This window comes from Lytechinus variegatus, chromosome 11 (assembly GCF_018143015.1).
Source record: "Lytechinus variegatus isolate NC3 chromosome 11, Lvar_3.0, whole genome shotgun sequence".
In the NCBI taxonomy this organism is placed as follows: Eukaryota; Metazoa; Echinodermata; class Echinoidea; order Temnopleuroida; family Toxopneustidae; genus Lytechinus; species Lytechinus variegatus.
This window is the reverse complement of record NC_054750.1, coordinates 30,568,771-30,580,166: the sequence shown is the minus strand read 5'-3', so window position 1 is coordinate 30,580,166 and position 11,396 is coordinate 30,568,771. Positions and strand designations below refer to the sequence as shown.

Genomic DNA, 11,396 nt, shown 5'->3' with positions numbered 1-11,396 from the left:
AGAAGTTTGTGAGATACGTTAATTGCTGATAAGATGTAAACGATATATGTAACCAATAGAAATGTGTTTTTGTAAATATTGTAATTTTAGTGACATTGTCGTGTTATTCATTATGGAAAGAATTGAGTTTTATTATTTTCAGAAGCAGTCTCATAGTTCAATTACATGTTTACTGCATGCTGGTTAGGAAACTGTATATAACATTTGTATTTGGAATTGGGTCGTGTGGTCCAGTGGTTAGAGCATTGGACTCATAATCGTAAGGTTGTGAGTTCGAATCCCAACTCTGCCATTGTCTCCACTTTGATAAAAAGGCCCGAGAGTGATATCTGTCGTCTATAACGTCAGCCACTATGACTGATTAACCATGTTAACCTAGACGTGAAATGTTTCATATGTAATTGGTTTTATACCAGCTTGGCGTTTACCAGCAAAATGCTGTCCTGCCGAGTTCCTACGGGAGTTACCACAAACAGAAACAGATTCTGCCCGCGGCAATTAATCAGAAGTAAAGGGCCCTTAAGTAATGTCATCATGGCAAAATAATACACGAGCATCAAAGTATAGGATCAATATGTGTTCTAATATATTATTTTTTTTATTTTTAATCTTCAGGTCTCTTGCTCTTAATCAAATACTTGCTCATCATACTGAAATCATTGTACAAAAGAACCTACTGTCCCAGAAAAAGTAGAACGGCGGAATCTAATTACTTTGCCTACAAATTTTTTTCTTCTGCATGATCTGTCATTGTTTAAAGGACCTCATTGAGCATTTTAGGAGAATGCTACCTTCGTTTTTGCTGAATTAAGAAAACCAAATGTTTTGAAGCGAAAGTAACGTGAGGAGCTCGCTGCCGTTGCTCTCTTATTTGCTATCACATTACTCTTGGACTGTAAGGGCCGCGGAACCGGGGGGGGGGGGGTGGCTGGGGGTGCTTATAATGTCTAAATCCGTAATTTTTTGCATGATCAGCCCACGCCTTTCGGGTGAACCACCCTCTTTCAAAACCGTAATAAGCCCCTTGATTTATTTGAAATTGATCAGCAACAGACCTGCATGCAATCATCAAATCAACAAACTACTAGCACATACAACTTGCACAAACAACTTGAACAGAAGTTCAACATTTTGGATAACAAATGACCTTGCCTTTGGGTGCCCAACCCAAACAAATAATGATCTCAAAAGTGTTCATAGGCTGGGACACCTACAACTAAATTGAATTCACATAAAACATGCGAGGCCTCAACTCCCAAGTGTGGACGGAAGCGCATGTATGAAATCATTCCTTCCCATACCCACCTAAAATCCACCGTTCCACTTTTTCCTAAAAATATTAGAATTTCAAGGATTTCTAGATGTGACATGTACCGATATAAGAAGTAGTTAAAGATAATGTTTTAACGTGTACATATTTCCTTGAGTCTTCCTGAACCGTGTATAGGCAATAAGCAAAGCTGGAATTTGCTGTTGTTCACTTAGCTAAGATGGAAATATTATATACCGTTTAATGGCATGTGCATTCAAAATTGTTAGCCACGTTTTCATGTATTTTCAATGTGCATAATATAATGAATGTTATATCCCTGATTTGAAGGGGCAGCGCCAGAGGAGGGGGGGGGGGGGCCGCCCAATCATTTTTTTCAAATGATGAAAAGAGGAGAAAAGGAGGAGGAGGAAGAAATAAGAAAACAATATGATACCGTATATTTAAAGTAAATTTTTGGGGCGTTTAACGCTACAATACCTGTCCATATTCAATTGACAAAAAAAAGAAAGAAAAAAAAAGATGTCACCTTTAGGTCTTTTTGTCTACTTGACCCCCCCTCGAAATAAGCTGGCCCCGGCCCTCTTGATGTGCAAGTGTGCTCTCCAATTGAAGCACAATAACATGTAGCATTTTCAACTATCAAAATGATATTGTAGTTATTTTTGTTCTTTTATCGACTCGATAATTATCGTCATGTTGACGGTTCTTTTTGTAATCCAGTATAGTCTCTGTCCCTCAGTTATACTGCAGAATTTCATCGGGACCTCAAGTAAACGTCTTGCCCGTTGTCCTTAGGAAGAGGGCGTTCTTCAAACCTTTTAACATAGTACATGCATTACGAGATATCGATTTAGCCATGAATAAAAGTGCGAAAAGCAAACACGATATCAAAATGCACATTGCATGTGATGCACAAGTTCCTATACACGAATTATACTGAGGATCTTTGCTTTTTTATCGACTTAGCTTTTATTTTGGATTCAACATTGGTAGTACACGCTGATGTGTGAAGAATTTCAGCGCTATACACTCACATTAAACAAATAAACGCATAATGTGAAATAAAAAAGCTGCTAAACAATCTAATAATGTGCAAAATAGTTCAACACCATTGCCTCCCAAAATGTATAGATTTATTTAGATGATAATATTACGGATATAATCATTATATATGCGATGCTACATGTATATAAACGTGTTGTATAAGCATGGTATCATCTACGTAGTACAGATTTGTTTTACCTTCTTGATTAGTATATTCTTTTAGAATGGAAATGATATTAAATCTTACCCTTATTCGAAAGCTGATTTTCTTGTATTTGCAGTGTTTTATTTGTTTGAGAAAAGTTTCATATGTATGAAGAATGCACCCACACCCACGCTTATATACGCAAACCTTCTCTAACGCTCACACATGTATGTAAACTATATAAGCTTACATTAACGATAACCGGGAACATTCATTATTAACGTTTCGGGTCAGTGGATAATATCTAAAGCGTACGATTTTTTTTCTCTAATATATATTATATAAATAGTGTACAATCTATTGTACAATATACTGGATTATATGTACGACAAATATAAAATTATCCCGAGTGCAGGTTTATTTCACCGAGGCCGAAGGCCGAGGTGAAATAGGCTTGCACGAGGGATAATTTTATATTTGGAGTTCATATAGTCCAGTAATATTGTATGATAGAACGTTCACTATTTATTATAGTAAATAGATCCCTCAATCTAAGCCCCCCATCATGGATTTTACCATAGTCTAGATCTAGATGGCATACGTTCTTCTTACCTTATATTTGTGAAATTCCAATTGAACACGATGAACTCCTAATTACATGTAGCAACAAATGAACTCCAAACAGCATCTTTACAGATGTCGAATTGACGGTGCTTCAAAAAGTGACGCTGCGAAACGTACCGAAGAGTGATCATCGACCTCTTCGCATAAGACGCCCCGTTACCTTGGCGGAGCTCGGCGTAGAAAGACCGTAGAAAATCGTTCAGTTCTGGGGCACTGCATCGCTCAGTTAGTACTGCAAAATCCACTTCTTTCTGCCTACAATACGACCTCACGATGTTCAAAGAGTAGCTTATTACTCCTTTTGTCCGCGTGGAATCCTTGTCATCCATAATGGAAGCAAGATCCTCTTCCGTAAGGGAAGGAAATCGGCAATTATTATCCATTTTGCAGTTCTTCGCGAAATTGTTCGCCGGTGAAGAATTGACAGAAAAAGTGTCCGATAATTTTCACCTACGATAGGCATGATAGCTATCGATACTCAAAATTTGTCGTCTGCTGCAAGGGGTTAAACCACGTAAATTTGTATTTCTATCTGCGATCGGAAATTATAAAAATGCTACTTTGGGAAATCGATATACAAATATATCGATTGAAAACAAATTAATCGATATTCTCCCCATTCATTTAACACGGGTTTTGCCATCCAAAAATCGAAAGTTATATTGTACATATGTACAATATAACTTTTTGAAGGGAGATCACGTGGTACCAATCCAGCCAATCACAGCTCGTATTTTACTACCACTATTTACTATATATATATATAAACCCAACTTCACCCGAAAAAGGAAATTATAATTGGTATGGTGTCGAAAATCTGACGGTCAATTGGATCAGGGTCGTTTAGCCACTAACACGTCTCTGCGGTCTAGTGGTTAAGGCACCGGCGTTCAAAGCTGGAGGCCCGGGTTCGATTCCCGGCAGAGACATTTTTTCGGCATCACCAATTTTTCCAAAGGGTAGATAGCTCTGGGGAACCTTAATTTAAGCTATGCCTACCATTGTTCTCTTCATCCATTTCTTTACACAATATGTATATATATATATATAGCTGCCAGTAAATAAGAGAATATTAAAGCGTTAGTACATAATAAAGTGCATATATATTTACTTCGCGTCTTCCCAAATGATTGGTAAAAATTAAGAAAAATATATACAGTATAAATTGACAAAGTACAAACCAAACAGGGAGGTAACCCTAACGATCTAAGATGACGTTTTAACAGATTTTCCAACAAATTCTTTTTACAAATATCGAGCTCAAAGGTTGGGCTGTGTCACCCCAATCAGCGAGAGTGTAATCTAATACCCTGCCTAATTTTACATCAATAACTAAAGCATTAATACACGAGCAAAATTACGCACACACTATACTTAGGAATAAAATATAAGAGCGCATTTAACATAGGAAATATTTTGGGTCGTTTAACGCTACAATTTTTCTCCATGTCTAACTTACAAAGAGAAAAGAATGATGTCACCTTTAGGTCTTCTTGTCTAGTGATATGTCTAATGACATTAAGTTTTACCCTCCTTCGAAATCTGATTTTCTTGTATTTGCAGTGTTTTACTTATTTGAGAAAAATTTTATACATATGACAAATGTACACACACCCACACCCACCCTCTTGCCTATGTATGCAGACCTACTCTCACGCACACACAAGTATCCAAACTGTATAAGCTAACATGAAGGGTAACCGGTAAGATTCATTTCAACGTTTCAGGTCAGTAGATATATATCTCTTTTTTTCTAATATATATATATATATATATATATATATATATGAACGTATATCAGATAATATTACAGCGTTAGTACATAATGAAGTGCATATATATGTACTACGCGTCTTCCCAATGATTGGTAAAAATGAAGAAAAATATATACAGTATAAATTGACATAGTTCAAACCAAACGGGGAGGTAACCCTAGCGACTTAAGACATATAAAAGGACATTTTAACACATTAACCATACACAAACAAATACAAGGTGATAACGTTCTTACCTCTCTTAAAGTGTTGATTATAATCCCAAAGTTATGATAGTCCAGTATCTAATCCAAATTGGTTGGCGAAGATCCATAAATTGAAGTTCACAATGATGAAACTGATGTTGAAGCGCGATGAATAACAAGAGTCACTGTAACGAGTTGAAATGTCTGCGAAGACGATGTTGATGATGATTAACAGTCAATTTCAGCAATCCATGGGTTGAAAAGCGTTCATTGAAACAGGTTGATGTTCTCGATGAGAACTGAGAATTCCTATCTCAAAGTAAGTGCAAACAGTTCATTGATGGCGTGGAAATAATTCCACAGAAGATAAATATTGTATTCCAGTTGGAAATAAACTATGATCTGACATAAAGTCTGGCATGAAACTTTGAGTTCTGATCTGATGTGATGAGATCCTTGAAGAAACTGCCAGCTTATATACAAATTATTCACTATTCTTGAGGCTTCTAGTATTGTCTACAAAAGGAAAATTCTGCCCATTTCTAGAGCAGTCTTTTTTAGAACATTCTTGAATGACCTCAGTGAATTTAACAATGTCAACAAAGTAGCTAATCCTATTGTCTATTTTCCATCTATTGTTTACATTCACTATTGTTTGCAAATTTCAGAAATAACAAAGATTATTCAAAGATTACTCATGTCTAACAAAGCTGTACTATAGAGCCTTACTGAGACATTCTGGAATATTCTTAATCATTCTTTGCTAGGAATATCCTTAAAGAGAAAATAACTGAATAAATGAATGTAATTGCTCTTACAATTTTCTTATATATAACCCAACAAATTCTTACAAATAAGGGGCTGTGTCTCCCCAATCAGCGAGTGTAATCAAATACCCTCCCTAATTTTACATCATTAACTATACACGAGCAAAGTTACGCACACACTAAAATTAGCACTGTTTGTTACGCGTGTTTCTCACTGTTGAAGGTTCCCGATCCTGTAAAAAGAGGCACCAATTGGGAAACATAACTCATCATCTTGAGACTTCGCTTTAGTCATGTTAGTCGAAGTGGGATTGCCTATTAATTTCTTTGTCAAATGATAGGGTTCCTTGTGGAGCCCTGTAACTTCGCACATAATATGGTCAAAGAGCCCTTTCTTTATCTGCTCGTGTACTCTGGAATTCTCTACAATTAATTACAAGAACTGTGCCATCCTTCCCCATATCTAAATCAATGCTAAAAACTCACCTCTTTCCAAAATAATATAATGTTCAATTTTGTAGTTAAATATTGTAAGTTTTTATTTCATTAGGGACGTAACTTTTATGTATTCATTTAATTTGTTCCAATTTGTATTGAGTAGTTTTGAATAAATGTTCAAAAAATATATATATATATAATATATATAATATATAGTTCAGAAAAGGTTTAATGTATAATTGAGTAATTAAAAATATAGCGCATAGAGAGTCTGTATGCGCTATATAAATTTCAATTATTAATATTATTAACCCTTTCAATCAGATCATAAAGTGTATACAATGACTTGTTGATTTGTTCTTTAACGAGCTAGAAATAAGTTTCAGTTGCCTTCACAGCATGGATCTGATAAGGATCAGGACTGACAGTAGCTGAGGCACGTGATCCGATATCTACTGGGACGCCCTCAGCCAGTTTGATATCGAAACGCTGCAGGATGAAGGTGGTGAAGACATATATTTCTACTCTGGCCAGCGATTCACCAGGACATGACCTACGACCTACAAGAAAATAAAAACATTACGCATTGTTTGAATACTGATATGAAATCTCATGCACTGCTTCTATAACATTTTGACATAGAATTCTTCTTTCCTTCCTCTCTGAAGCTCTTATGCTCCAATACGATTCGCGAGTACATAATGTAATTCTGAACTTCTGATGTTTTAAAGAAATAAGCAAATTTACAACTTGTTGATCACTATTTAATGAATATAGTTTTGAAAAACTTACCTATTCCGAAAAGGAACGGTTCGTGCTTTCTATCGAACTTTCCGTCATCAGTTAGGAACCTCTCCGGTTTGAAACTTTTCGGCTTTTCCCAGAGTGAGGGACTTTGTGCCAAATGCCATATGTTCATTGTAATAGGGCTGCCCTTCGGGATATCGTACGCTCCAACCTTAATGTCCTCCAAGACTATATGAGCGAAAGTAAATGGCCCAGCTGGTCGAAGACGCATGCATTCTGCAATGATCGCCATGGTTAGAGGCATGCTGTAATGGTCCGAAAACCTTGGAAATCGGTCATTGCCTATGACCTGTAAAATCTCCTGACGGACTCGACGTTGCGCTTCCGGGTAGGACGCCAACGTGTGGACGATCCAGACGACTACGGTTGATGTCGTTTCTAATCCACCAAGCAGGATCTCAATACATGATCCAAGGAGGTTGGTTTCATCAAAAAGTTCGTTGCTGTCCTAAGGCATAAAGTATTACACATTCATTTATGATATTGTAAGAAAAAATTTAGTATTGTATGACCCAAGGCACAAACGCAGGATAAGCTAGATTTAGGGAATCATGACAAAATGACGCAGGCAGTTTACAAATGCTAACTCCACTAATATGGGTTGGGCCATTGTACATTTTGATTTTCGCATGTAAGATCTTATACATGGAATCGGATGACCCATTTTATCAGGCGACCTGTAAAACAGAACCAGAATTCTTACTGACCTTTGGAGTTCTACGGGCCATTTCTGACAGATAAGTGCTGATATAGCAGGCTTCCTCCTGTTCCTGACCAAAAGTTCTTTTGTGGCTTTCGATATTTTCCTTGATGAAGCTGCACAACCCATCGAATTGTTCCTCCAATTGTCGCTTAACAGGTGACGGGATCGCTCTAAGAAGCTGCACCAATTATCTCGAAGACTCGCATCGTGTGTTTCATCACTTGACGGAATATAGGATCATCGAGTTCAAAGGTCTTTCCGGTCATCACTTGTGTTGCAATATTACCAACCGTCGAAGTTATCAGGTGACTGGGATCGAAAGATTTGCCATTCGTTCTGCTCACTTCGGTCAAGAAACGATCTACTTGATTCTCGACGATTTCCTCGTATCTGTCAATCAGCAAAATTTCAGGGATTTGTTTAGGTATAGTTAAGTTCAAAGTTCACCCGACACCAATCTTGTTTTAATGAAAACTAAACTACATTAATGGGGGCTGGGCAGAAATTCATCCATGAATTAAAAAAAATACAACTTTATACAATATTTTTTTATGACGTAATATGCAAGCAGCCCCAGTGTTATGAAAAAAAATCCATAAAATATCATTTTTTTTTCGGAAAAAAGGAGACTGACTCTTATGCTGACAGTACAGGGAGGACTCTTCGTTTATTAATGCTCATGGGACCGTACTCATGCGGGCCAATGTGCGAACTATGCGTGCCAGCTTGCGGATAGGTGCGTGGCAGTGCGTAAAATGCGTTAACTGTTCGTGAACTATGCGCAACCTAGTTATACCACTGCGTGGTATCGAAACAGAAATTTCGTGGTGCAAAAAATAGTAGGCACACCCACGGGGTAGTGGCACGCATTTCACGACTAGTTCACGACAGGGCCAGGTGATCAGTGTAAAGCCAGGCTGAAACTTGCACGACTTTTGGCCACGATTTTGTCGTGACAAGTCGTGCCATTTTGGGGCACGAACTGGGAGGCTCCCGCACTGCTTACGACTTGTTCACGCATAGTTCACGACAAGTTCACGACGACTTCACGAATAGTTCACGAATGCGTGCCCGTCAGTGTCCACATTGACACGAACTGGCACGACGAGTTCACGCATAGTTTGCGCAATTCGGACAGTGTCGTGCTGAACTATTCGTGAGCACGACGTGAGCTGTTCGTGAACTATTCGTGAAGTTTGTTATGCTAAGTTCACACCAACGGCGAATGCCGCCCTTTAGATCGGCGATCGATTCGGCGTCATTTTTTTTTACTTTTAAAAAAATATCACGATCTCATCAGATGTGTTATGCTCTAATAAGCTCTGATAAGCTCTGATACGAAGTTCGTTCCCGCTTTGTGCGACTAATTATATCCCGAATCGCTACGGCTTCTCACGCTGTGATGCCGATTGATCAGGATTTATTACGCTTTAAATCACGCTTTGATATGCTTTATTACTCTTTGATAAGCTTTGATGCGCTTATCATGCTTTAAATGACGCTTTGATACGATTATCAAGATCTTTTGTGCATTGATAGGGTCCGTCAAGCTCTGTTACGCAATGACAAAATTCGAGATTATGATTGCATCCCGCCTCTGATCCAGAGTATATAAAGATGCAGCAGATCGATACACGAAATCATTACATCTTTGGCAGAAGAACAAGATATAGAAGTTCAATATGAACTAGACTATGAACCATATTATGATGTAGACATGACCTTTGTCTCCCTGCTATATAACTAAATCATAGCCCTCGGGGCAGAGGAGAGAGAAAGAACAGCAAAGACAAGAGGAGATTGAACTACCAGCAGGAGGGAGAAGATCATTCATCAGCTGGACCAGGCCATGGCTCACTGAAGAAAGAAGACAGCAGTATGGCCAGTACAATATTCTCTTAGACACACAACCGCGGTTAGAGGACCCTGTTGCCTTCACAATGTTCACCAGAGTAACCCCTGAGGTGTTCGATGAGATCCCTGCGAGAGTTGCACCAGTCATCCACAAGCAAGAGACTAACTACAGACACCCTTTGTCCGCTGGCAATCACCTTGAGACATCTGGCCACTGGGGACAAATACAGATCACTGGCATATGGTTTCAGATGTGGTATCTCAACCATATCAGAGTTGATTCCAGGAGTGTGCAGGGCCATTGTAGAGGCGTATAAAGATGAGGTCTCCAACATACCTACCACCCCTGAAGCATGGAGCATCCTTGCCCAGCAGTATGAACAGAGGTGGAATATCCCCCATGCAATTGGTACCTTGGATGGAAAGCAAACAGCCATTAAGAAGCCAGCAATCACAGACAGTCTCTACTACAACTATAAGGGCTTCTTCTCTATACCACTGCTGGCATTGGTAGATGCAGAGTACAAGTTCATCTGGATTGAGCTGGGAGGTAAATGACACATGTCTGACTCTGAGCTTTTCGAATGCCTAGAAGATGGGTCCATAGGGCTGCCCCCATCATGCCCCCTCCCTGGAGAAAATCATCTTGATATTCCTTACTTCATCCTGGGTGACGATGCTTTTGCCCCTAAGAGCTACATGATGAAGCCATACAGCAGGAGAGTGATGACAGATGATCTGCAACTACAGGATCTCAATGGCGAAAAGAGTGGTGGAGAATGCCTTTGGCATCATGACCAACAGGTTCCGGTGCCTGTTGGGAATACTGGAACAGAAGGTAGATAACGTCACAGAGTTGGTGGAGACTGCTGTGGTGCTCCACAACCTGCTGAGGAAGAGGGTGGCGCTGGCAGCCAATGCGGTGGACCACGAAGATGAAGAGCACAGCTTCGCACTAGGGGCCAGGAGAGGTGGACCTCACTGGGAAGATGTTCCGCAACCACCTGCAAGGGGAAACCTCGCCAATGTGGATGCCAGACATCAGAGAGATAATCTCAGAGAATACTCTCCAGTGGGTGCTGTTGACTGGCAACAAATGAATGGCTGGCGTGGTCATGGGTGTCGATCACGGGGGGGATGGGGGGGATATATCCCCCCCAATATTTCAAGTGGGGGGGATGGCCTGTATTATCATCCCCCCCAATAATTTAGGGTAGAAAAATTATAATAATGATGATGAAAAATGAAAAGTTTGATCATGATGATTATAGTATGCCATCAATCAGTTTGTTTCCCTCGCAATTTGTGTATATTGTTATTAAATAAAAACATTCTTTTTCAGGACTATTAAACAGATGGGTGGAGGTTCAAGATGAAAAAGAATGAAATGTTTATGTATCTGATATTTTTTAACACATGACATAATAGGACCCCAACGAAAATCAACTTTTGTTGATAGGGTGTTCCATCCCAACAGTGGTGAATAAATTAATTTAAATAAATCATTAACTCAAAAGGGTGGAAAAATAAACGGGAGTAAAAGGGTTGCAAGATAAATAAAGGAATGACGGTAAGCCCGATGGCGCACGAGAAGCCACACAGGTTGTAATTTGTGCTAGTTTTAATTGGTCCGAATCTGCATTTTATCATCATGCATTAAGAAGAATAAAGATATTGCCAGTCAGGTTAGATTTAAGAGAGAAGTTGTATACACATAGGCGTCGATCCTGGGTGGGGGGGGGGGGGCAGGGGGTGATCGCCCCACCAATGAAAATATTGGG

General features: G+C 39.1%; 2 protein-coding genes across 2 annotated transcripts; one reads left to right on the top strand and one right to left on the bottom strand.

The window, feature by feature from the left end:
• Positions 1-6,620: 6,620 nt before the first annotated feature.
• LOC121423527 (cytochrome P450 2D26-like) lies at positions 6,621-7,786 on the bottom strand. Its single transcript, XM_041618880.1, has 3 exons — positions 7,766-7,786; positions 7,044-7,506; positions 6,621-6,811 (listed from the first exon to the last, which is right to left on the bottom strand). The coding sequence occupies exons 1-3, from the start codon at positions 7,784-7,786 to the stop codon at positions 6,621-6,623; spliced, it is 675 nt and encodes a 224-aa protein (XP_041474814.1).
• Positions 7,787-9,732: 1,946 nt separating this feature from the next.
• Positions 9,733-10,173, top strand: LOC121423526. Its single transcript, XM_041618879.1, has one exon. The coding sequence runs from the start codon at positions 9,733-9,735 to the stop codon at positions 10,171-10,173; it is 441 nt and encodes a 146-aa protein (XP_041474813.1).
• The last annotated feature ends 1,223 nt before the right edge of the window (positions 10,174-11,396 follow it).